This window comes from Urocampus carinirostris, chromosome 13 (assembly GCF_059441175.1).
Source record: "Urocampus carinirostris isolate Australia breed hairy pipefish chromosome 13, RoL_Ucar_1.0, whole genome shotgun sequence".
Classification (NCBI taxonomy): Eukaryota; Metazoa; Chordata; class Actinopteri; order Syngnathiformes; family Syngnathidae; genus Urocampus; species Urocampus carinirostris.
The window spans coordinates 36,342,947-36,368,953 of record NC_142361.1 but is presented as its reverse complement, the minus strand read 5'-3'; the positions used below and the strand labels follow the sequence as shown (position 1 = coordinate 36,368,953).

The window sequence follows — 26,007 nt, the reverse complement described above, 5'->3', positions numbered from 1 at the left end:
AAAATGTCATTACAGAATAAGCAAAACAAATTCCATATATGTCATTTATTTTGTTAGTGTGGCGTGTGGGAGACGCTCCTGGCTGCTTTGGAGATCCTGATCCGGGTCCACCATCCTTACCAAGTCTTGAACATCCGTCAGTTCCTCAAGGCGCAAGTGGTAGACCGCTTCCTGCTCACCTGCCAAGTTTTACAGGTTCTGATTGGACGAAATGCCCCCCCAAAATTTCCTGACCACATCTAAGGTCCAATATTTGTCCTCAGGAGCATCGGGACGAACACCTGACAGCCATCCCGCAGGAAGTCTGCTTGTCTTTTGTAAAAATCATCCAGGAAGTTCTGGGATCGCCGCCGGACCTGAATTTGCTCAAGCTCATTTCCAATTTCCTTCTTGCGGTTCACCCGCCCACCAACACTTATGTCTGCCACACCCCGTCCAGTTTCTACTTTTCACTGCACATCGGTGAATAGAATACAACAGAAGTGCTTTTATTTTCGGTGGTTACGAGATAAGACGTGGAACTCTGGGATGAAAATGTCCCTTACTCTTCCCCCTTCCACTATGCATTGCAAATGAATGGGATAGTCTTTGTCTCCTTATGACCTTGCATTGTTAGAGTAAGGAGCAATGGAGGGGAAGGAGAAGTAATGGGTTTGAGCCTAAATTTAGACATTCCTCAAATTTGTAGAGGAATGAAGCAGACTTCTCTCCTTTTGAAGGCCCTAGGGAAAAGACGGGGGGAAAAGGGGACAATCCCATTACTTCACCTTGTGTCTACTCACTGGGTCTTTTTTATCATCTTCATCCTGCGGAGTGTCAGGGAACAATTTCTCTTAGAATTGGAAAAGAGCCTGTACTGTCCTCTTGACTGGGCAAAGAGCAGTCCATCGTTTTCCCGTCTCTTACTCATTTTTGTTTCAGATCAGGGGTTGGTGTCATGATTGATCGTGCAGCCCTTTGAGACATTTTGTGATTAAGTACTATACAACTGAATACGACTTGACTTCTGCGGCATCATGTGCCGGCAATGCTCTCCAGACTAGATTGTGCAAATAGCAGCCCATGATTTTCTTTGTTGATGGCCATCTGTAAGGTTCTGCTGCAGTAGCACGAGTAAGCACTGTCTTCCAGACTGGACACAGAGTAGCCCATAATATTTGGTGCTTTGTTGATGGCCATGTGTAAGGTTCTGCTGCAGTAGCCCGAGTCGACACTGTCCTCCAGACTGGACAGAGAGTAGCCCATACTTTTTGGTGCTTTGTTGATGGCCATGTGTAAGGTTCTGTTGCAGTAGCCCGAGTCGGCACTGTCCTCCAGACTGGACAGAGAGTTGGCCATACTTTCTGGTGCTTTGTTGATGGCCATGTGTAAGGTTCTGCTGCAGTAGCCCAAGTCAGCACTGTCCTCCAGACTGGACAGAGAGTAGCCCATACTTTTTGGTGCCTTGTTGATGCCCATCTGTAAGGTTCTGCTGCAGTAGCACAAGTCAGCACTGTCCTCCAGACTGGACAGAGAGTAGCCCATAATCGTTGGTGCTTTGTTGATGGCCATGTGTAAGGTTCTGCTGCAGTAGCCCGAGTCGGCACTGTCCTCCAGACTGGACAGAGAGTTGGCCTTACTTTCTGGTGCTTTGTTGATGGCCATGTGTAAGGTTCTGCTGCAGTAGCCCAAGTCAGCACTGTCCTCCAGACTGGACAGAGTAGCCCATCATTTTCGGTACTTTGTTGATGGCCATATGTAAGGTTCTGCTGCAGTAGCCCGAGTCGGCACTGTCCTAAAGACTGGACAGAGAGTAGCCCATACTTTTTGGTGCTTTGCTGATGGCCATCTGTTAGGTTCTGCTGCAGTAGCACGAGACAGCACTGTCCTCCAGACTGGACAGAGAGTAGCCCATAATCTTTGGTGCTTTGTTGATGGCCATCTGTAAGGTTCTGCTGCAGTAGCACAAGACAGCACTGTCCTCCAGACTGCACAGAGAGTAGCCCATAATTTTTGGTACTTTGTTGATGGCCATCTGTAAGGTTCTGCTGCAGTAGCACGAGACAGCACTGTCCTCCAGACTGGACAGAGTAGCCCATCATTTTCGGTACTTTGCTGATGGCCATATGTAAGGTTCTGCTGCAGTAGCCCGAGTCGGCACTGTCCTAAAGACTGGACAGAGAGTAGCCCATACTTTTTGGTGCTTTGTTAATGGCCATCCGTAAGGTTCTGCTGCAGTAGCCCGAGTCAGAACTGTCCTCCAGCACTGTGTTGAGGACTCTTAGTAAAATTCTGACATTCAAAGAATAAACCGATATACTTGCATTTTTGAACGCCCCGATTTGTTTTCTGATGATTTTTCAGACGGAAAGCTGTATCAAGACAAGCTTCAGTCCATCATGCACCTTCGCCACTCCCACAGCGGAGGAAAGTCGGCCAGCAGTTCGGTTTCCCTTTCCCCCACCGTTTTTGCAGACGGCCCGCACGAAGGTACGCTCGCTTCTTTCAATTGTCGAGTGAAAAAACATTTGCGTCATACTTGTTTGCCTTGTTCGGATTTCATTATTGCAAAAAAGTGAACATGGAGACCGTTTTTTTATCCTTTTTTGTTTCAAGGAATCTTTTTTTTAATTTAAGGGATGTTATCAGGGTGAAAAAGTAAAACAAAGAAAGACCAAGATTGGGCAGATACATTTTTCTTCATATTTATCTACCTTTTTTTCCTCTGTTTTGCCTCAATAAAACTTTTAGCGGGATGAAAATTAAGAAGAAAAATGTTTTATTCCTATTTTTCTCATGTGTATGTCTTTGCACCAATAGAATGTAAACGAGGTTAAAAAAGATTATATAAAGAGGGGATATGTCTTTTTCCAGCGGGATGATTTTATAGGATTACATTTATGTATGTATAATATATATATATATATATATATATATATATATATAGTGGAAGCTAGAGCTCTTGTTGGTAATAGGAATGAGTGGAGAGTTGTTGTAAAAGGATAGTGGGATATTTGGACGTGTTCTAAGGGATGGGCAGGGCACCTGTATGATGCAGCAGGGGTAAACAAGTGAAAGCTGTCAGGCCCTGCTGTTGAACAGAAGAGTGTGTTGTGTCACCCTGACCTGATTTACATGGCCGCTTTCTCGTGTCACGTTTCATCTGGAGGGACGAAAGCATGACCAACTTGGATGCCGAGGTGAAATGAAATGAAATGATCTGCATTTATATAGCCCTTTTCAAGTCAATGACTTTCCAAAGCGCTTTACAGTGTGCTTCACAATTCCCAATAGCGGCCATGCAGCCATGTAAGGCGCTAACCTGCTTATTGGGGGTATTAGGGGTTCAGTGTCATACCCAAGGACACTTCGACATGTAACACGGAGGAGCCGGGATTCGAACTGCGATCTCTTGATCCCAAGACGAGCGCTCTTTATGTTTGGGTGTTTGGGCATTTTGGTTGGCCATGGTCATTTATTTTTGTGGTTTTTGCTACTTTTTCCGTTTTTTTTCTTTTCCTTGTTTTTGTATACGTGTTTGTCTTGCTGTCGGTCACCCCTCTTGAGGGATATGACCAAGGTAGGTAGGTAGGTAGATAGAATATATAGAATTTTTTTTTCTTCCCCTATTTTTTGCTCTGTTTTTATTCCCCATTGGCCTTGGGGTAGGGCGCCGCCCTGAGACTGGGAGGTCGCTGGTTCAAGCCTCGGCCGGGTCATACCTAAGACTTACAACATTGGTACTCATTGCCTCCCTGCTTGGCGCTCGGCATTAGGGGCTGGAATTCGGGGGTTTGGTCAGCTAATTACTCCCAACACATCAGTTGGGTTGGGCGAGGGGGCTGGGAATCCCCTCCTCTGTATTGATTTCCCAGAAAGAGTCAGAAAAAGACTCTAGCCACCTCCCACAAGGGGGACATGGTTCTGGTATATATATATATATATATATATATATATATATATATATATATATATATATATAATTTATTCCATAAGGATTAAAAACGAAGAAAACCATTGATAAAAAACATAAATCTATATTTATATTTTCTAAACTCCAGTCCCTCACTAACATTCCAAAATTTAAATTTAACAATGGCGATAAAGGTGGGAATAAATTCGCCTCCATTTTTGTCCTATTGAAAATTTTGCCTAGTAATCGTTTCAAAATGTAAACATTTTTATAGGACTATATGATTTATTTTCTATTATTTTATATACATAACACCTCAAACCCGATCTGTCCCGAATTTTAGGGCAGGTCGGCCTAAAATGTAAGTGATTATGTTTAGGTTGGCACAGGCTTCTCTCTTGCTGCCTTTCCCCCCACCCCACCTGTCATTGTTCTTCTGTGTCTCTCTGACTCTCTCTTTCTTTTAAAGTGCTCGCTATATTCTTAAGCTGCTGTGGCGTATGGCCCAAACCGTAAAAACGTGACGGCCTTAAAATATTCCCATAAATTCTTACAAAAATCTGTCAATGATGAAAACTTGTCGGTTGATATTAACCTCTGCAGGAGAAATACAAAAGATGTAAATGTTTATTCCGTCTTGTTGAACTTAGATTTTATTTTAAAGGGCAGGTTTTTGTTTGTTATCGTAAGACACCTCTCCTCCTACTTAGGGTCTCACAAATTAAATATGAAATTTGGGCTTTTATCCAGGCTTGGTCCTACAAATCAAGTTAATCGGTCCAGCAATTATGTCCACGCTTGTGGACACCAGGTCTTAAGAGGATACCCACGGGCCTGGGCTAGATTTTCTTTTCTTAGATCTTAACGCTAATATACATACAACATTTCTCCAAAATGTGTTTCTATACCTGCAAGATTAAATTTTATGAATACATTATATTAGATATTTTATCTGAATCATTTGTCATTTATTTCCTTTTTTGTCAAGAGAGGTTTTTATTTTTTTTTCCTTTACAATATAAAAACAAGGGAAGACAATATAAAAAAAGACAATAATTGGAATATGTTTCTTTCACAATGACAAAAAATATTACTCTTAGTAATATTTGAAAAATGAATGGCAAAATGCCCAACGTGTCGCCCCACAGGCCACTTCCACGGTCCATCGCCCGAGCTCGGCAGCGACGATCAGTCCTTGCGTCCCCCCAGCCTGGCCCCCTCGCCTTACGCTTCCCCTTTAGCGACCCCCCGCCTGGCCCACCCGGGCGACATCCAACGGGCTTCACTTACAACCCAGCAGGCCCTGGGCAGCACCGAGACCCTGAAAAAGGCCGACGATCAGCTCTTGAGCAGCTGCGAGTCGGCAAAGACCATCTGCGACTGGAAGGACGACGGAGGCGCTCCGAGGACGCCGTCCATCAGCGTGGAGGACGACCGGGACAGCCTGGCGGAGGGCAGCGTGGGCGTGGCTGAGTCCGAGGACAAGTTCGAATGGGCCAGCGACGAGGCGCCTCGGCGCCCGGACAGTCTCAAGGGGATCCAGTCTTTCCAGAGGAGCCACAGCAACCTGGCCAGTCTTGGTTTGGCTTTCCCGGCTCCAAACGGATCCTTGGCGGTCGGCCGATGGCCCGGTGCCGCCGATCGAAACGCTGTGCCCGAAGACTGGGAGAGTTATACCTACTCGCCCGGATACGAGAGGGCGCACAGTAAAACGGATTCCAATGATCGGTATGTAGAACTCCAGACATGACTGATTCGCTGCCAGCCTTGCTAAGATGGACCTTTGACATCTATAGCTGTAAATCACAGCTGAAATAGAATGAATCTTTGATATCTATTGTTGCCTAGCTCATATTGTTCCTGTGACTTCTTCAGCCTTCCATAGCAGCTCAGTTTATGGGTATTTGATGCCTGTACCCGTCAATGGTAGCCTAGCTAGAATGGATCTTTGACGTCTTTACTTGTCTATGGCAGCCTTGTGAAAAGGGATCTTACTTGTCCATAGTCTATTGCTGTCTAGCTATAACTGATCTTGGACGTCTGTAGCCATCAATGTCAGCCTCACTAGAAATAGATCTTTGACATCTAAAGTTTTCTATGGCAGCGTAGCTAGAACGGATCTTTGGCATCTGTAGCTGTAAATCACAGCTGAAATAGAATGAATCGTTGATGTCTATTGTTGCCTAGCTAATATTGTTCCTGTGACTTCTTCAGCCTTCCATAGCAGCTCAGTTTATGGGTATTTGATGTCTATACCCGTCAGTGGTAGCCAGCTAGAATGGATCTTTCACGTCTTAAGTTGTCTATGGCAGCCTCGTTAAAATGGATCTTAGTTGTCCATAGCCTATTGCTGTCGGACTAAAACTGATCTTGAAGGTCTGTAGCCATAAATGTCAGCCTAGCTAGAATAGATCTTTGACATCCAAAGTTTTCTATGGCAGCATTGCTAAAATTGATCTTTGACTTTGATTGTCGACAATGACAGCGTAGCTAAAAATAATTGTTGACATCTCTAGCCATCTATGGCAGCCTGGTTAGAATTGATCTTTGACGCCTATTGCTGTCCAAGACAGCCTAGCTAAAATGAGACATTTGTAGCCATCTATGTGTGTCTAGCTAGAATGTCTATTGTCGTCTACGGTAGCCTAGCTAACATGCACCTTTGACGTATACAGCCATCCTAAGCTAACATGGATCTTTGATGTCTACATACATCTATGGCATCCTAGCTAAAATGGATTTTTGATGTCTCTACATGTGTATGGCAGCCTAGCTAATATGGAACTTTGACGTATATAGGTGTCTGTGGGAGCCTAGCCTAACCTTTATGCAACTGTGTTTTGGGTTCTTTTTGTTTTTGTACATAAAAGCACCAATTACATACAATATTGAGAGATTTAGAAGATGATTACTCTTAAACCTTGGAGAACCAACCATCATTTTCCAAGAAGAAAAGGGTTCTTGGGTTCTCCAGGGTTAAATAACAATTCAAACCTTGAAGGACGATTTTAATAATGACAATTTCATTTTCACAAAACAGCGACGACTAGCTAAAGTGCAAACATCAAATAAAAGATTGACTGTTGATTAAAGTTCTTGTAAACATAGTAAAGTATATTCTCATAGGTTTTCAGCCAAATTATAACTAAAAAGTATTAATAATCATTGTCAAGTTTGACCATTTATTCTTACAAAAATCTTATCTTATTTTATTTTTTGTTTTTCTAGAAAACATTGTAAAAGATTTAACTGTATAAATATATTTTTGAATACAGTTTAAATGTTTATTTTACTATGTTAAACATTTTTTCTAGTGAATTAAGAAAATAAAAATAATAATGAAAAAAATATCCTAAAGTTGAAAATGTTTTTTTGTTTTGTTTCATAGGCAGATTTATTTTCTTATTTGAATCTCATCTTTATTTCTGAAAAAAATACATTCCTGTTTCATTTTGACGAGGCCACAAAAAAAATAATTTGATTTCATCCGAATAACTGTTCTTTATCGATTTTTGTTTAGTATTCATTCAATTTAGTTTTCATGTACATATACGAATTGACCACCAATTCATGTTCACAATGGAATTTATCTGATTTCATATATTTTAGATGATTCCTAAGAGTCTAAAGATGATACGGACATGATAATCCCAAGCGTTGTTTTCTACAGGTCCAGTACAGAGGACTGTCTAGTCCTCATCTGCTGTGGTCTATACGACCTTCTGAGGGGTGTCCTCCTCCTCCTCCCGGACCTGATGCTGGAGGACGTGATGGACAAACTTGTCCAACCGGAGGCTTTAATCGTCCTCGTCAACCACTCTTCACCTCTCATCCAGCAAGGAGTCATGAAGGTCCATTTCACAAAACCAAATCGGTTCTGAATTCGATTTACATTGTCACATTTTGTCCGTCCTACCTAGCTGTTGGACGCCTACTTTGGCCGAGCCAACAAGGAGCAGAAGGAGAAGTTCTTGAAAAGTCACGGTTTCTCCCTGCTGGCCAATCAGCTCTACATCCACCAGGGGAGTCAGGGATTGGTTGAGTGCTTCTTGGAGATGTTGTTTGGACGGCCAGTCGGTCTGGAGGAAGAGTATGTGTATTGGCAAATATTTCATGTACTGCTATATTTAGGGATGCACCGAAATAGAAATTTGGGGCCCAAACCGTAAACTGAACCAGCAAAATCGTAAATTAAAAAATTAAATCCTTATGGTTTACTGACTTACCGAATATATAACTTAGAAGCGTCATTAGCCATATTACTAGATGCTAATTCTAAAGGTTTTGTTTTGTAAATCCCCATAAAATAACAAAAATTGTTTTTTAAGGGCTCGATAAAAAAATCAGTAAAACAACAAAGGAATAAAGAATTAAAACTGTTACTTATTTGTCAGCCACTTTAGTTTCAAGGAGTATGAACTGTGACAAGAAAACAGGAGTAGGACAGAAGTGAAGATGAAGTAGCGGTAGCTGGCACAGTCTGGTGCAAAAAAACGAGCCACACTCTCATATTTATCAAACAGAAATAAGAAAAATATTAAATTAAATTGTCTTTAATTTAATAGATTACCGAAGGTCGTGCACAAAGCTCGTGTTTATGAATCAAACTGCTCAACTGTCATCATTTGGCTCTGTAAGGGTTAGCATGTAAACATAAGCCAAAGTCAGGCTAACAGGTAACAAAAACTTTAGGGACTACTATCGAAATGTCACACACATAATATGTGTTTACAAATTAAAAATGCTCAACTGTCTCTGTAGGGTTAGCATTCAAACATTAGCCAAAGTCCAGCTAGTGGCTCACAAAAACCTCGGGGTCAAATGGACTTAATGTTGCTAAAAAGTATGAGCCTACGAATTAAAACTGCTCAACTGTAGAACGTTAACTCTGATGTGTTAGCATGTAAAGATTACCCAAAGTCCGGCTAGTGGCTGGCAAAAATGTGGAAGCAGAGGGACACACGAAAAATATTTTGTAGGTCATGACCTCCATTTCTATCCTCCTAGGTTTACAAAAATGAAAAATAAGCTGAGGCTACATACACTAATTTGCTGTAGTGAAAGCCAGCTTCACACGCCTCCCCTCACCTTAGACGTGACTTCATCACAACAAATTTCTCCTCTTTTTGGGGTTTTCCTATGGCTGAAACCAAAGCATTTTCTTATGCTTAAAATTCGGTGCATCCCTCCGAATGTCACTTTTCTCTTGAAATGAATGGACTTCTAATCCCTAACTGTCTAGTTTGGATGTGGAGGAAATGGAAAACATCTCTCCTTTCACGAAGCGTTGCATCATTCCGGTTTTGGGTCTGATTGAGAATTCTTTGTGCGAGAACTCGTTAGTGCACAACATCTTGTGCATGCTGCTGCAGCTCCTCAACGCTTGCCCCAAGCTAGCCGACGTCCTTCTAGATCACGGCCTGCTCTACGTGCTTTTCAACACGCTGTCCACCCTCAACGGCATGGAGACATGGTACGGTCCCTAAAACGACCAATCACAACGCACTAAAACACTACTATGTTGTCTATGTTGTGAATATCCCTACTGAGATGAATAAAGTATCTATCTATATCGATCTATCTCTCTCCAACTCTATCTATATCGCTCTATCTCACTCTCTCTATCTCCATCTCTATCTATCTATCTATCTATCTATCTATCTATCTATCTATCTATGATGCATGATGTACAGTGGGGATAAAGATCATTAGTCAACCACGAATTGTGCAAATTCTCACACATCAAAAGATGGGAGTCCTCCTTGGATCATCCAAATACTCTCTAGCAAACTTTTAAATTGTATTTTTCTACATCACCCAAGAACTCTTTACCCAACTTCTAAAATATCCTCCTCTAGATATTTTAAGTGATCTGTAACCAACCACTGAAATAGCCTCTTCTGGATCATCCAAGTTCAATCGAGCAATCTCCTAAAAGGTCTCTCCGGATAATCCATTGCTCCTATCAAACTTCTAAAAGATCCTCTTTTGGATCATCTAAGCGACCTATAACAAATTTTTGAAAAATCCTTTTACAGATTATCCTGGCGCTCCACCGCTATCTTCTACAGGATCCTCTTGCTTGGGATGGTCCAGAAGAGGATATTTTAGAAGTTTTTGAGAGAGTGCTTGGATGAGTTGAGGAGCTTCTGTATCATCCAAGTGCTTTCAAGTAAACTTCAAACAGATCATTTTGCTAGAGAGTGCTTGGATGATCCAGGAAAGGATCTTTTAGAAGTTTGCTGGAGAGCATATGGATACGTTGAAGAGCTTATGAATCATCCAATAACTCTATCATAAACTGGAGATCGCTTAGGTAATCCAGGAAAAGATCGGTTAGAAGTCCAAAAAGCCCTTAGATGATCAAGATGAGTATTTGGGGGAATTTTTTTGGGATCATGTGGACAATTTAGAGGAGGACTCTCATCCTTTGAAGTGGAAGAACTTGTACAATTGGTTGTTTCCTAAATACTTTATTATTCCACAACGTAGGTGCTATTCCTTACCTGTGAGGCATGATTTATTCCTATCCATCTTCTGAATCCCCTGGAATGTTTTTTCCGTCAGCATCCCTCTGAACGATTACAAGCTCCTGGTGTGCGACATCCAGCAGCTGTTGGTGGCCGTGACGATCCACTCCTGCAGCTCTTCTGGGTCGCAGTATTTCCGCATCATCGAGGATCTCGTCACTTTGCTGGGTCACATGCAAAGCAGCAAGATGCGGAGGACCCAGGGTGAGGACCATTTCTTTTACATGTTATTTTAACCCTAACCCTTCCCTCCTTGACCCACTTTAACCCTAACCCCTAACTCTACCCACTAACCCCTAACCCTTACCTTAACCCAGGGGTGTCAAACTCATTTTAACTCGGGGGCCACACGATAGGACAAACATTCTGTCGGGGGCCGGACTAATAGATTAAAGAGAGATAAAGAAATAAGAGAAAGAGGGACGGAAAAGGAGAGAGGGTGGGACAAAGAAAGAAAGAGAGAGAGAGGAAGAGAGCGTGAGATACAAAAGATTAAAAAGTTGTGAGAGAGGGGGGAAAGAAAGGGAGAGGAAGAAAGAAATCCAAAGAGAAAGAGAAAGACGGAAGGAGAGAAGAGGAAAGAAAGCACAAAGTGTATGAAGAGAGAAAGAGAAAAGAGAGAAAGGGAAAAAAGGAAGTTAGAGCAAAAGAGGTTAAAAGACACAGAGAGAGAAAGAGACAGAGCAACAAAGGAAGAGAAAAAGAGAAACACAGAGAGTGAAAGAGACAGAGTGGGAGAAAAGGGGTGGAAAAGAAAGAAAGAGAGAGAGAGAGAGAGAAATAAATACAAGTACAGTGTCTTTGTTCGAGGCACCTGGCTTTGGCAACATCAAACTGACATATTTCAACCTGCTGCTTGTTTTTCTCTTGCGCTTCTCTGAGTGTTGTCTCGCGGGCCGGATTCAATCCCTTAGCGGGCCTAAACTGGCCCGCGGGCCGCCTGTTTGACACCTGTGCCTTAACCCCTTAACACGCTCTAAATCTTCATCATTTTATAGCTTGTCTTGCCCGACTAATAACACCTTTCGTGCCATTATCAGCTAAACACGTCCATTTTGATCAGCCAGGCAGCAAAATCAATTAAATAATCTATTGCCACTAACATGTTTTTGGAAAATATTGAACTGTTAATATATATTTAATCGTCCAATGGGGGGGGCACATGATACCTGCAGTACCCAATTAATATTATTTATTTTTTTATAATAATTTTTATTGCTTAGTTTGCTGTCGCTGTTATTTGGAAAAACTTGCCTCTCTCCTTTTTTTCGAGTTATCACCATATTTAATTCATTCAGTGCCACGGACATGAAAATAACTTGACCTGGATGTGAAAATATGTATATATTTCAATCAAATATCTGAGTAAACTGCATTGTCCTGTCCCTTTCTTAAAATACTGTATATTTTATTCCATTGGTTCATTGAGAAAAACGTTTATTCAGGGTTTATTCAAGGTTTATCCAACACTGATGTTTTTTCTGTGGTTATTTTGCCATCCAAGTACATTTTGGGGTGTTTTTGTTATATTTGATGCATGGCAAAAATAAAATATAAAACGTTTGAATATTTGAGATGTCACTGATGTTGATAGAAAATGTTTCGGTATTTAAAATGTCCCAGATGCCCCAAAAAGTTTATTTAATTAAAGATTCTGGTTGAAGTAAGCAATTTCACCTTCATTTTTTTCTCTATAATCAAACTTTTTTACCCCCAAATAAAACATAAGTGTATAATTCACGGTCAGGAAAAGACCTATGCATGTCATCCAGCTTTTGTTCCCCAGACGTGGACAAACCTTTTTTAAAAATAAATAATAAGTAAAAAAAAAACCTTCTCCCACCCCCCTTTTTTTATTTTACGTATTTTAGAAATCGGACCTATAGTCAACTATAATTTTCTCAAAAGTGGAATTGATATCACTATTCTGTTTTTAATACTGGGCAGCTGAGAGCATTCAGAGGATGCCAGTTCGTTATTTTGATTGTTATTGTGCACTGTTGTTTGTTGTTTTGACTATTACATCATTGTTGTTAACGGCCAATTATGTTGCTGTACTTGGATTTCCACATCCCTAAAGGCTGATCTGCTTTTTGTTACCTTAAGGATTTAATAAAAGAAAAAAAGTGGGGGCTCAGAGAAGGGTTTAAGAATGGGAGTGGAATTCTCTTATCTGAAGACTTCTCTCCCGGTCCTCCTTGCAAGTTCAAAATCCATTTATGTCCTCTCTCCTTTCGAGTGTCTACTGAAGTTTAATTTAACAGATACATTATTATGAGCTTCAAACTTTCAAAAAAAAGGATAATCGTTGCCTGGATTGTCACGTTTTGATTCTTTTTGGGTAGAAATGGCGGTGGCCCTTCAGTTCCGCGTCCTCCAATCAGCAATCGAGTTCATCAAGACGACAGCCAATCAGGCGCCCGCAAAGCTGAGCAGCTCCCACAACACGCCCAGCTCACCTCACCACAACATTTACCAGAAACGAAAGAGCATCGCAGGTAAGAGACACTTAATTCAAACGCACCTGTCAAGGTCACGGTCAACCCATTTCAAGGTCAACTGCATCATCGATATTTTTGGGGGTTCAACGATGCTCTCCTGGTCCCACTTTGAAGGTTCGGTCGCCTTGAAAGACTCCATTATCCCTCGTGTCCCCCGGCAGCACTACTGCTCCTACGGGCAGATCCCTTCTCCCTCCCCCTTCAGCTTCCTGTCCCAGGACTCCCCCCTTCCCTCCCCCACCGGGGGCCCGTCCTACATGCAGCACTGTGAAGCAGGTAGCTGGGATTTCGGTCCACGGCGGAAAACATGATCCCCGTATTGGGGGGCATGTTTCCAGATTTTGCAGTGAATACAATCTCTTGTTGGGGGGCATTTTAAATTGCCTGGTGTGCTTTCCTTTGCAACTTCTTGCCGCTTACCGATCAATGGATGCTTTTACCTTCCGCCCTGGTCACACAGCTTTGAGTTGTCTCCACAATTGATTGAGTCAATAAAAAAATGAAAAAAATTAAATGCGCCCTAAATGAATAATTAATCTCTTTTAATGAATATAAAATAAATTAAGAAAATAAACATATAAATACAACATTTAAAAATAATAAATCACACATTTTGAATTAAAAAAAATCATCGATAATTACAAAAATACACAAATGAATGAAAAAAAATGTATATAATTAATTAGATGGAAATATGGATCAATTAATGAAAACAATCATAAATAGAAGAATTACATAGAAATACATAGTTTACAAAACATCAAATCAATTTAATAAATGTATTTAGTTAATTAATTGATTAATTAATACATTTGAAAAATATAAAAATAAAATCAATATATTAAATAAATGAAAATAAATCAATATAATAATCAATATAAAGAAATACATGGAATAATACATTAAATAAAAAGGCATAAGAAATTAACTAATTACAAAACACAACAACAAAAGAAAAATGAAACATGAAAATATCAATAAAAAACAGAATTATATGGAAAAATAAATGGATATGGGAATGAAAATGAATCCATCAAAAAATGGAACTACTCATACATAAATTAAATGCATAAAATAAAATAAATTAAAAATATATATAAATGGAAAAAGAAAAAAAAATATATATATATATATATATATATTTTTTTTTTTAAATGTGAAAATACTGATTTATAAAAAAGGAAATTAATACATAATCTACATAAAGAAATGCATTAAATGAATACAAATAAATGAAAGCAATCAAATATAGATACGTAATAACAGACCATTAAAAAGAGAAAATTAACAATTAAATAACTCATGGATACAAACAAAGTAAATAGATACAATTCAAAAATATGTCAAGATATATAAAAACATAATTCATACAATAATACCCCTAAAATACTTTGAATGACTAAAATCTAAATTACACAAATATATAGATAGTAAAAAATCAAACAATTACCTCAATAAAACCAATAAATCAAAAATAATGAATTCAAATTATATACATAAAGTATAAAAACATAATTATAGAACTCATAAAAAAAGTTAATAATTAAAAATTATTTTAAAACAATTAAAATAATAAATCAAACCAATCACGAATACAAACAAATAATTGCAATTGAATAAATAAATGAAATTCATTGGAAAAAAATTTGATTGAATAAATGAAATTTTATAGGAACCTGGAAGAATGTTCATGAAAGTTTTCAACAAAATAAGTTCTGTTGTGAAATACCTCAAAGATGGCATCGTGTCTTCCAGGCATCAATCAGCGTCGAGCATTCCCGCTATCCCTGATCACTAATCATGGATGCCTTTCTGTGTGCAGTGATTTGACGTGCATTTTATTTGATGAATGTTACATTTTCTAACTGTTCCTTTTTCCCGGCAGGCCGTCGCCGCTTCTCGCTGGCGCAGTCGGACTCTTTGTTGACTCGCATGCGTTCCGTGGCGAGCGACGAGCTGAACCAGATGATGCAGAGGAGGATGAGTCAAGAGAATCCAATCCGGGCCAGCGAGACCGAATTCGTGCAGCGTCTGCAAAGGCTCGTCGTACTGGCCGTCAACAGGCTCATTTACCACGGTAGCGCACAGTCAGAATATGATTATTAGGTTTAAGATTGTCTTTATTGTCATTAACATTAAAAGCCAATGACATTTTCTTTGCAGCCTCAATCTACAGTATTGACAAAGCAAGTTCAGGATTCAAAACAGGATATGATAAAATCTTATACACAGTGGCTTGCAAACGTTAAACGACACTTTTTATGGATATCTTTAAGAAATGGCTTCCTTCTTGCCACTCTTCCATAAAGGCCAGATTTTTGCAGTAAAAGACTGATTGTTGTCCAATGGACAGATTCTGCCACCTCAGCTGTAGACCTCTGCAGTTCATCCAGAGTGATCATGGGCCTCTTGGCTGCATCTCTGATTAGTTTTCTCCTTGTATGAGCTGAAAGTCTAGGGGGACGGTCCGATCTTGGTAGATTTGCAGTGGTCTGATACTCCTTCCATTTCAATATTATTGCTTGCACAGTGCTCCTTAGGATGTTTAAAGCTTGGGAAATCTTTTAATATCCAAATCCAGCTTTAATCTCCACAACAGTATCTCGGACCTGCCTGGCGTGTTCCTCGTTCTTCATGATGCTCTCTGCGCCACTGATGTAATATAAACTAAGTACTTAAAATCACAACCTCTCCTAAAAAAATAAAGAATAGAAAATAATCATTGGAATATGAAAGATTTTAGAGCAATGATCCAGAAAAATCTAGCATGATAAGTGTAAGGATATGATAAAAAACACATTTTTTTACAGCATTTAAAAAAACAAAAACACAAAACATCATAAATATTTTTTTGTTATCCATCGTTTTTATTTATGTTTACATTTACATCATTGTAAATGTTATGTAAAAACTAACCGGCTGGGAATTTAATACCGTGGCCGATCGACCAATTATCTGAATAATTTTGATATCGGATCAATAACTATAACGTTGTAATTTCCAATGAATGCTTATGCGATACATACGGATCTTTTCCTTCCCCCATTTTAGACGTCAGCCAAGATTTGTTTGACCTGCTCAACATCCCCGACTCCCCTGACCCGCATCCTTTCCCGTCCGAACCCGGAGACCACTCCCACGACGAAGGAAGCTCCGCCTCCGCCCCGCATTCGCCCATTCCCTTTACGCTGCCGCCTGCCAGCAAAAAAAGTTTGCAGAAAGACATTCTCAAACTCATGATGGACGGAATCAAAATCAGCCTGGTAAGGACATCGCAGAGCTTAAGATCAGACTACAAAACCCCCAATTCGGTCACAAATGAATAATCCGCTACGGAAAAAAATGTATTATCGTATTTGTTCGATTCGTTATTTATCGCTAAACTGAAATTGCATGAGAATGGCGTCACCGGGGATCAAACCCTGATAACGGCAGTAAGAGCCCTGAATCATCACCACCAAGCCACTATAGACACAGATGACATAGTAAAAGGTAATAGGTTTTATTTCATCACAACAATATTTTAAGTCACAGTACCAGATACAGATGTTAGAGAAACGAGCATAGAAAGTGATTAAAAATCATGTTTTTTAATGCCTTTTTCTCAGCTCAAACTAAGCACTGTAAGTAATGGCAAATGGACTGAATTTATGCAGCGCTTTTCAAGTCACTGAAGCTTTACAATGTACTTCACACTTACCCATTCAGACACACACCTATAGTCGGCCATGCAAGGCGCCTACCTGCTTATCGGGGCATTTGGGGTTCAGTGTCTTGCCCAAGGAAACTTCCACCTTGAACTCTGAGGAGCTGGTAATCGAACCTGGAACCTTTTGTCTCAAGATGAGCGCTTTGCTTTCGGCCTTGCTTTTATTTTTATCTTGAGGACAACCAAATTACTTCCCACAATACCTTTCTTTTCATTCAGTTTATAATCTTGTGCGCTTCTTAAATACTTTGCGAGTTGGATATACAATACTATATTTCAGCAGTCCCCAACCTTTTTATGTATCACAGAAAAGGTTTAATATCTATCTCGTGGCCTGGCCCAATTATAACATCAACAATGTGAAGCAGTGACTAAAAATGGTGCGATGATGACATAAAGCCTAATGCCTTTTAATGTGTCGATGTCCCTCGTTGTTCAGTGGATTGAATCCAGCCCCCTCCCAACCGCGATCCCGGTTCAGTTCTCGTTGCACACAGTTTTTGCAAATGTGATCAGCGGTTCATTTTGATTGCACAAATATGATACTTATTTAATCTTAGTGAAAGCCTATTTCTGACTGTTGTTGTAATTCCATGCGCCATATAGTCCGGTGCACCTTATATACGAAAGAAATATCACAAAAGACTCATTTATAATCGGATGCACCGTATTGTGCGGAAAATTCGATAACCGGAATGGACTTGTGCGTATTTTTAGGGCAGCACCGGCCGAGGAGGAGCGCCACATCAGCAATGGCGAAGGATTTTGTGGTCCTGCAGGGACACTTTCCGGGTCCAGATCGGTCGGCTATTGGTGCACACGCTCAGTCCGACTCGGCCATTGTCAGACAGGAAGGAAGCGCTGGAGTTTGTTTTTGATCCAAGACATTTGGACATCCTCAAAGAGAGTCTTAGTCCTGGTCTTGAGGTATGCGTAATATACTCATTTATCATTCTTGCTGTTATCGGATAATATTGCTTTTGGAGAATAATTTGTACTGTGATGTTATTTTTTAAATTCGTTTAATTATTTTATTTTGGTACATTTTCTTTTTAATGATTTTTTTAATATATTTTTTAATGTTTTACTATATTTAACTTTATAACTATACGGAATTGTTTTTCATATTTTGTGTATTATTTTTATTTTTATTTTATTTCATCCATTTATTGATTTGAACTTATCCTATTTTAGTTTTCCAACTTTTTTATTTTCTCTGTTTATATATTACCTGTTATAGTGATATACGTTTTTAAAACTTTTTGATTTAAATATTTCTCATTTAACCGTTTTATTTGAAAAACATTTTCAACAAAAAATATTGATTTATTTTATATATATATATATATATATATATATATATATTACCTTAAATATTATTTTAAATAATCATTTATTTTTGTTTTATTTGTTTGCAACATTTCATTATTTTATTTTTTTTAAACTTTGTTTTCTTCATTTATAAATGCAGCTATGTTTTTATTATTATTTTACATGCCCATTTATTAATTTTGCTTTTTATTAATTTATTTGAAAATGTTTTCATTATATGATGAGTTTTATTTTATTAATATTTTTCATATTTCATTTATTTATTTTCAGTTGTTTAACTGTTTCAATATTTTGTATATTTTATTTGTTTTCATTTCTGTTTGATCTATTTTGCTATTAATTTTTGAAGATTTCATGTCATTGATACTTTGTATAATACATGTATTTATTGACGTCCTTTGATTTTTTTTTATATATTACATTTTATTCATTTTTTGCATTATGCTATTTCTTGTATTCCATTAATTTGTTTATTTTGTTTTTGTTAATGTATTTGTAAATCTACGTTATATATTTTCTGTTGTATATTTTATTATTACTTTTATATAATTCATTTATTTATTTTTGTTTTTAATCTTGTATTTATTTCATGTCCGTATAGTATTGCGGATGAAAAAGTGAACTCGGGAACTCCCTAACCCTAATAATCGTTACATTTTGAAAAATCTTCATTATATATAATTTTCCCATTTTCCCATCCTTCCTACTTTCGGCTAGAATAGCATATTAACGCAATGCATCATGTCTTTGGTAGCACGGCCCCAAGTTGTCGCTGTATTTGTCGGAAATGCTGCACGAGCACAAGGACGTCCTCAGCAGAGACGAGCACAACGCCGTGGTGGTCTTCATGACTTCGCTCAAACTCTGCGGCCACCGATGCCTGCCACCGAACGTCCCCCACAAGCACGACCTTCTCAAAGCCATCAAGGAGGTTCGTCACGTCGATGCAGCGTTTTGCGGGTTAATGAAAGCTGGTCATTAGTTAGTTACTTCATTTGAAAAAGAGCTCTTGCAAGCCAACTTTTAGCTGAGACACTCCATATCCATTTTGTCCCTAGGCTTCAAACCACTCCAAGATCTCCTTTCAATTTCTGGGTACTGTCCAAAAGGTTTTTTTCTACAGGCATGGTCTTGCCAACAAAATGACCAAAATTCAGCACACTTTTAACATTAATTCTGTGCTCATGTTTGCCTTATTGAATTCCCATCGGTTTGTTGTTCCTGTATGAGCCACAATATAGATATGTAGGATCAGAGGGAGAATGTGTATGTGTGTACTCGAGGACACCATAAGAACCTTAAAATTCTGGGCGTTGATTGCATATGAATGAATAGTTATGTCAGTTAAATAGAACACAGTGTCATTATTTTTAAAACATAACAATCGCTGTTGAACCGTGACTCTATTTGTGCACACCTCAACCCCTGCGCAGACCTGACGCAATTCACAGCGGCGGTGTTGTCATAACGACAGTACTTTTCTACATTATCTTTGAGCATCGGCGTGCTGTCTTCTTTTAACGTGCATTACTTCTCACGTACTTATCTGTAAAATGCTCTAAACGACGCTGTAAGATGGAGAAAATATGCTTCGTAACTGACATCTTCTGGGGAAAAAATTTGCAGTTTTTGAAGCTTGGTCCTTTTTTTATGAATGTATTTTTATTTATGAGGCTTAATAAGCAAGCTCACCTGCCACTAGCGCAGTTACAACTTGTACCAAATTTGTTCCCGGGTAAGCAATCTGTGCACCAATTTTGTTCTAAAGGCATGAGGAAAGAGGGGAAAAGAACCAGAAACATATGCAAAACGTGACTTTTTTTCCCGCACGCAGGAAAAATTTAAATATGAAACTGAGGAGAAGACCAGCAAGGCAGCGTGGGAAAAGAAAATGAGCAACACTCAAAAGAAGTGAGTCCCATATTTTAATTCAAAACAAGTCGAGTCATTTATTTGTATAGTCGTTTATCACAAAAAGTCTCAAAGGGCTGCACAGAGTACAAGAACAACAACAAAATAACTAGTAAAATATTTTTTAGGGACGGGAATATTTTGAGCAAAATCTGGAAAAAGTAACTTGGTTTGGAATCCAAATGCCAAATATGATTATATCGATGATAATGATATTGTAATGTTAAGTTCATATTCAGGGAAAAAAACTAAAAAGGAGCTACATAGCTAGCTAAAAGTCAAGTCATGTTTATTTGTGACGCCCTTAAGCACAAAGAGGCTGCACAGACCACATACTATTGCAAACTACAGACTATGATGACACCATCCCCTGATCTAAAACCGACATGAGGGCAAATACTACACAGATGGTCAACATGAAATGTAAATTATTCATATGCTATAGAATAGAAGTGTGTTTTAAGCTTAGATTGAAACATTTCCACTGAGGTTGCAGATCGAATCTCAGGGGGAAGAGCATTCCACAGCATCGGGGCCCGAATGGAGAACGCTCTCGAAACTGAGGATCTCTTCTTGGCTCTTGGGATAGCTAGTAAACCAGCATTTTCAGAGCGAAGGCTCCGGACCGGAACATAGGGGGAAATTAAATCTGAAAGATATGAGGGAGCAAGCCATGCATGATTTTGTATACTACCAACAGAACCTTGAAATCACATCTTAAGCTAACAGGGAGCCAATGCAGGTTAGCTAAAATCGGGGTCATGTGATCAAACTTTCGTGTCTTAGTTAAAAGCCTTGCTGGGAGACCGGAGAGTAGTACATTACAGCAATCGAGACGGGATGTAACAAACATGTGAATTATAATCTCCGCATCTGATAAAAGAGTAAAAGCCATCTAAATAGCCAGCCCCAAACCTAGCTGTCTAGCTAGAAAGGAGGCCAAAATTTAGCTTAATAACTAGCAAAGATAGATAAAATGTCAGCTCGATATTTCAGTTCATGAGTGCAAAGACAAAATGGCTTCCCATCTGTAAAGTGAAAGAAATTCTAAACTAAACTTGGCAAAAAAGAACTAAAAAAATGTATTTTATTAGAAAAAAATGAAGGAATAGAAACAATATTCTTTTCCTTGCTGCAGTCTGATCCAGAGACTCGAGGGCAAGTCCAAAGACATTTCCAAAATCGCGGCCGACATCACGCAGAACGTTTCGCTTCGTCAAGGAATGGAGAGGAAGAAAGTCATCCAGCACATCCGAGGACTCTACAAGACCGAGCTCAGCGCCAGCCGACACTGGCAGGAGCTGGTGCAGCAGTTCACGCACGACCGGTGGGTCCCCGAGCGAAATCCGTACCGAGATCCCGCCCGCCAAAAGTGAAATTCCACACAGCCCCCAAAGGGTTAAATTTACCTCCAGATGGCGTCATTACAAACTGAAAGTTCACGACGGTCACAAGATAACAATTATACATCTACACATGACGCACGACACGTAATTGCAGTTGAACGAATGTTTTTACAGTCATTATACAAAACTAAAAGAAACCGGAGGGCTTCTCCTTTCAGTGTTGGAAAGCAATTTAGAAAGCGACCGGCTAGCGTCGGGTGTCCTCGAATAAATCCTAATCGCTGCGATGATTCAAATAAGACCGTCTCGAAGGTAGCAGTTTCATGAATTGTTCCTCTCAGTCGAAGACTTGTTAGCCTAGCCATCAGCATTAGGCCAGACCAGTAGAACCAACCGGTCCTGCCTACTTCCAGACGCCGCCTGAATCGCTTCTGAATCCCACAAAGCAACCGTGGATCAAAATTTTGTTGCCCTCTAGTTGGGTCTAAAACGACCACTGAAGTGTGGGAGAGCTAAAGAAATATTGGCTAACCGTAGAAGAAAATGCACGAGGCAAAGACTTAAGTTTTTAAACCAGTTGCAACTGGGGAGATGAGATCTTTCCATACTCTCTTACTCAATCTCGCTCATCCCCCGTCTGCTTCTGTGTATTATTGAGATCACAAGACATAGAAAAGTACTAGTATGTTGAGACAAAGACAAAAGACCAAAGACCACCCCCCTGGATAAGTACCAACACCTTTAAACAAAGGCAGGAAGACTAAGAGACGCCAAAAGGAACATCAAACTGATTAGAAATACACACCTTGAGTGAATATGTTTAAGCCAACTTTACACCTCTCCTGACTTTTCTCAGAGTCGGATTTAATTGATGAATTTATTTTCTATGTAGTGAGCCGCTTAAAGCTATCTTGGACTACGCTGCAGTCGTTTACGGAGGCTTGCAGTTTACACCAGCCAATCAGAGACCTACCCTAATGTGTTGGGCTTTCTAACAGAACACGATGTTTAATATGACGATATCAATGTCAATAAAGAGAAATTCAATTCAAAATCTGCAGGAGTGAATCTGCGATGATCTAAGCGCTAGGTAGACGGGGCATCGAAACAGAGAATAAACTAGAACGGTTCCGCACCATTTTTGGGTGGCATTTTCTTTTTTGGCAAGGTCATTCTACTCTAGAGTCACCTACATGATTTATTGTCAAAGATTGTGATCCTGGGAGAGTAGAATGTCTTTCTGGGAAAGCTGCTGAATCAGCAAACCAAAAATCCAGAGTCCAACTTGAGAGCCTGTGGAAAATTGTATTGATATTCAATGCTAGTTAACGTTTAAGTGTTAATTTTGCTTTATTTTCCCTCTTTATAAGTCATTCATAATAATACATAATAAATTGTAATATATGGGATAAACACAAACTACCTAAAGAGCCATTTTGGAGCTGAAGGAGTTGGCTCTTTTTAGTAAGCCAAGCCGAAAAAGCTGGTTCTCTAAACAGTCAGTAATCCCATCTCCACAACAGACCATTAGATTTCATTTATTAATCTCACTTTATATTGTTTACTGCTTGTTTTTTTATGATATTGTTTACAGTTTATTTTGTTGCACTTCACGTGTAGCATAAATATGTTACAGGTGAGGTGCAATTCATACCACAAAGTCTTTAACTACCTATTTGTTCTTCTCTATTCTACTGACTCAAATGCTGTTCAGTAAATTTCAAATTCTTCTCCACTCCCGTATTCTGATCGCAATCCGATTGCGAGAGCGACTTGCCTCCCGCGTCCAGCGAGCACTGGATCGTGGGTGTAGCCCTTCCTCTTTCTTTCAATAAAGCTTGTGGTAAACGTTGCGCAATTGGGTCCTGATTCCGTTCTGGCCGTGACAACAACAAGTCACATTACTATTTACTTTTCCCTAGTAACTAGTTACTTTTACTGTAGAGTTACTTTTTGGAAGAAGAGCTGAGTAACTAACATATTACCTGTTTTAAAGTCACGTGCCCAACATTGGTTAAAGTGCTGTTTGGTATGACTCAACTTTAAACGTTTTCGGTGTATCCTTCATGAATTCTTGGATTTTGCTTTTTCTCCATTGGAGCACGGTTTGGTACGATGCAAAGTTGAATGTTTTTTAGTGCGTCCCTCATGATTTTTACCCCCAAAAATTGTTGTTGTTTTTTTGCTGCGTGGTCATGAATAAATCCCTCATGGTATTTTTTCAATCTGTTGCAGTGACCCTTTATTTTTTTTCTTCCCGCCCTGTTCATGCCGTTTGGTACGACCCAACGTGGAACGGTTTTCGGTGCGTCCCCAACCTTATCCCACCCTTTGTTGCAGGGCGGTTTGGTACGACCCGACGTCCTACCCAACGTCCTGGCAGTTGGACCCCACGGAGGGTCCGAATCGAGAGAGACGGCGCCTGCAGAGATGTTTCCTCACCATCCCCAACAAATATCTGCTCAAAGACCGACGCAAACCCGAAGGTCCCCCTCTCAATTTTTATTTTTTTGCAAATTTTTTTCTTAGGGTTCTCATTTTCACGTTCTCGTCTCGTTTTAGACTCAATCAAGCCGCCGCTGTCCTTCCTTTTCGAGGACAAGACGCACTCGTCCTTCTCGTCCACCGTCAAAGACAAAGCCACCAGCGAACCCATCAGGTGCACTACTTTTTCTGACTTTCGTTTTCATTTTTTTCGCTATATGTCTGTGATGCCGGAGAAGTGTCATTTTTCTAGTTGTAACTTTTGGATGGGGGCGGTGGGGTGGGGTAGTATATTCTAAAAATAATAAAAGTAATAGTAGATCATATTGTTTATATGAAAAAATATTTGCTGTTAGCGAAAGAGAAAACAAAACAAATTACAATGAGAAAAATATGCTTGAAAATACATATTTGCTTCTTTTAAAAACTGTTTTTTCTTCTAATTGTTTTAGAATTAAGTTAAATATCAATCCATTGTATGAAGTCTTTAGCATCTACTCATTATCATGTAGTTGTTAGCAAGTAGCCGTTAGCATCTACTCGTTACCATGTAGCTGTAACCATGACTTTTTAGCACGTAGTTGTTAATCTGTATTTGTTAGCATGACGTGTTAGCATGTAGCTGTTAGCATCTACTGGTTAGCATCCCCTCTCTAGCATGCCTTTTACCGATGGTTACATTTCATGTCGGCCTGAGACTTAAAGCACTAGTGGCAATGAGTCGTTTCCCGCTTGGCCACACCCAACTCCATTCATCCATCCATCCATTATCTGCACCGCTTATCCTGCTGGAGCCCATCCAAGCTGTCTTGGGGCAGTGGAAAGGGGACACCCTAAACTGGTTGCCAGCAGGTCGCAGGGAACACAGAGACAGATAATTCACTCACTCATTCACACCTAGGGACAATTAGAACAGGCCAATTGACCTGACATGCATGTATTATATTATTATTATTATTATTATTTAGAGTGCCTGGAGGAAAGCTACGCAAGCACGGGGAGAACATGCAAACCCTGCACAGGAAGGCTGGTAGCCGGATTCGAACCCGTGACATCTGCCCCTTGGGGCGCGCTAACCACCCAGCTGCCCTAAGTCAATTATATTACAAAAAAAAAAGCTAAAAATGAGTCTACTACTATGTAACTTTCAGCTTGGTTATGCTCTTTCAACCTTAGTGTTGCACTCCTGTCCTGAGTCCAGAACCGAGAGGGACATTTCAGAATTTTGTTGTTAATTTTCTTCCCTGCAGGTTTACGAGACGTTGCATGAGCGTGGCTCCCTCCCGAGAGACGGCGGGGGAGCTTCTTCTCGGTAAGACAAAATCTCCATGCGTGGTTTATGTCCGACTCACCTTTTGCCGTCTCGCAGGGAAGTCCGGGATGTACTTCGTAGAGGACAACGCAGCCGACGCTCACGAAGGACAGGTAGATTTGTGTTTACAGAGAAATACTTGGTCAAAATCATGTTTGCGTTCGATTTATGACTCATAATGCAAACCATCGGTCAAATGTGCCCAAATTTGTTACATTTATGGCATTCTTCACATTCTTGAGATGACTTCAGGAATTTTGATTGATGATTGAATTGTATCAAAATGTGGTTTATGACTCAATTTACTGTATTCTTGGAATTCAGGACCTACCATGAATAATATGATGAATTATAAATTCCCACTAGATGTCGCCGTAGTCTGCCTTGCCACCCAAAACGAGTGCTATAAAAGCACGACACAAAACGGAGATCCAAAGTGACCAAAACACACCTTAATACTTTTACAAAGAAGAGAAATAAGAAAGTAAGAATTAAAAAAGAGAAAAAAGAGAAAAAAGGGTAGAAAAAAAGAAAATAAAAATGAAAAATAGACAAATAAATTGGACCAAAAGTAAAAATATGGAAATATGAAAAATATAGAATAAGGCAAAAAAAAGGAAAAATAAGACTAAAAGTAAAACTCGAGAGAAAAAAAGAAGCGAAAAATAAAGTTAAAAGAGAGAAAATTGCATTTATTTTGTTTTTGTCTTTTTTCCTCTTAAATTCTTTTCTTGTCTTTCATGAATTTTGATTGATGATTGAATTGTATAAAAATGTGGTTTATGACTCAATTTACTGCATTCTTGGAATTCAGGACCTACCAAGAATGATATGATGAATTATAAATGTATTTGTACATAGAAAAAAAAGGTCTGCATTAATGTAGTGCTTTTCAAGTCAATGAAGACCCAAAGCGCTTTACAATGTGCTTCACACTCACACACCGATAGCAGCGTCAGCCATGCAAGGCAACTACCTGCTATCGGGGGC

At 39.5% G+C, this 26,007-nt stretch overlaps 1 protein-coding gene across 1 annotated transcript in view; it reads left to right on the top strand.

The window, feature by feature from the left end:
* The window catches only part of lyst (lysosomal trafficking regulator), a 104,064-nt gene that overhangs the window by 57,102 nt on the left and 20,955 nt on the right, over positions 1-26,007 (top strand). Inside the window, exons 20-38 of the mRNA XM_088350872.1 lie at positions 58-195; positions 264-462; positions 2,344-2,469; positions 5,041-5,620; positions 7,563-7,743; positions 7,813-7,982; positions 9,135-9,365; positions 10,460-10,626; positions 12,768-12,920; positions 14,809-15,000; positions 15,975-16,186; positions 17,350-17,559; positions 18,719-18,895; positions 19,799-19,875; positions 21,014-21,202; positions 23,562-23,707; positions 23,784-23,880; positions 24,956-25,017; positions 25,075-25,130. Coding sequence (XP_088206998.1) covers positions 58-195; positions 264-462; positions 2,344-2,469; positions 5,041-5,620; positions 7,563-7,743; positions 7,813-7,982; positions 9,135-9,365; positions 10,460-10,626; positions 12,768-12,920; positions 14,809-15,000; positions 15,975-16,186; positions 17,350-17,559; positions 18,719-18,895; positions 19,799-19,875; positions 21,014-21,202; positions 23,562-23,707; positions 23,784-23,880; positions 24,956-25,017; positions 25,075-25,130 — 3,363 coding nt within the window. The remainder of the gene's footprint in view (positions 1-57; positions 196-263; positions 463-2,343; positions 2,470-5,040; positions 5,621-7,562; positions 7,744-7,812; positions 7,983-9,134; positions 9,366-10,459; positions 10,627-12,767; positions 12,921-14,808; positions 15,001-15,974; positions 16,187-17,349; positions 17,560-18,718; positions 18,896-19,798; positions 19,876-21,013; positions 21,203-23,561; positions 23,708-23,783; positions 23,881-24,955; positions 25,018-25,074; positions 25,131-26,007) is intronic.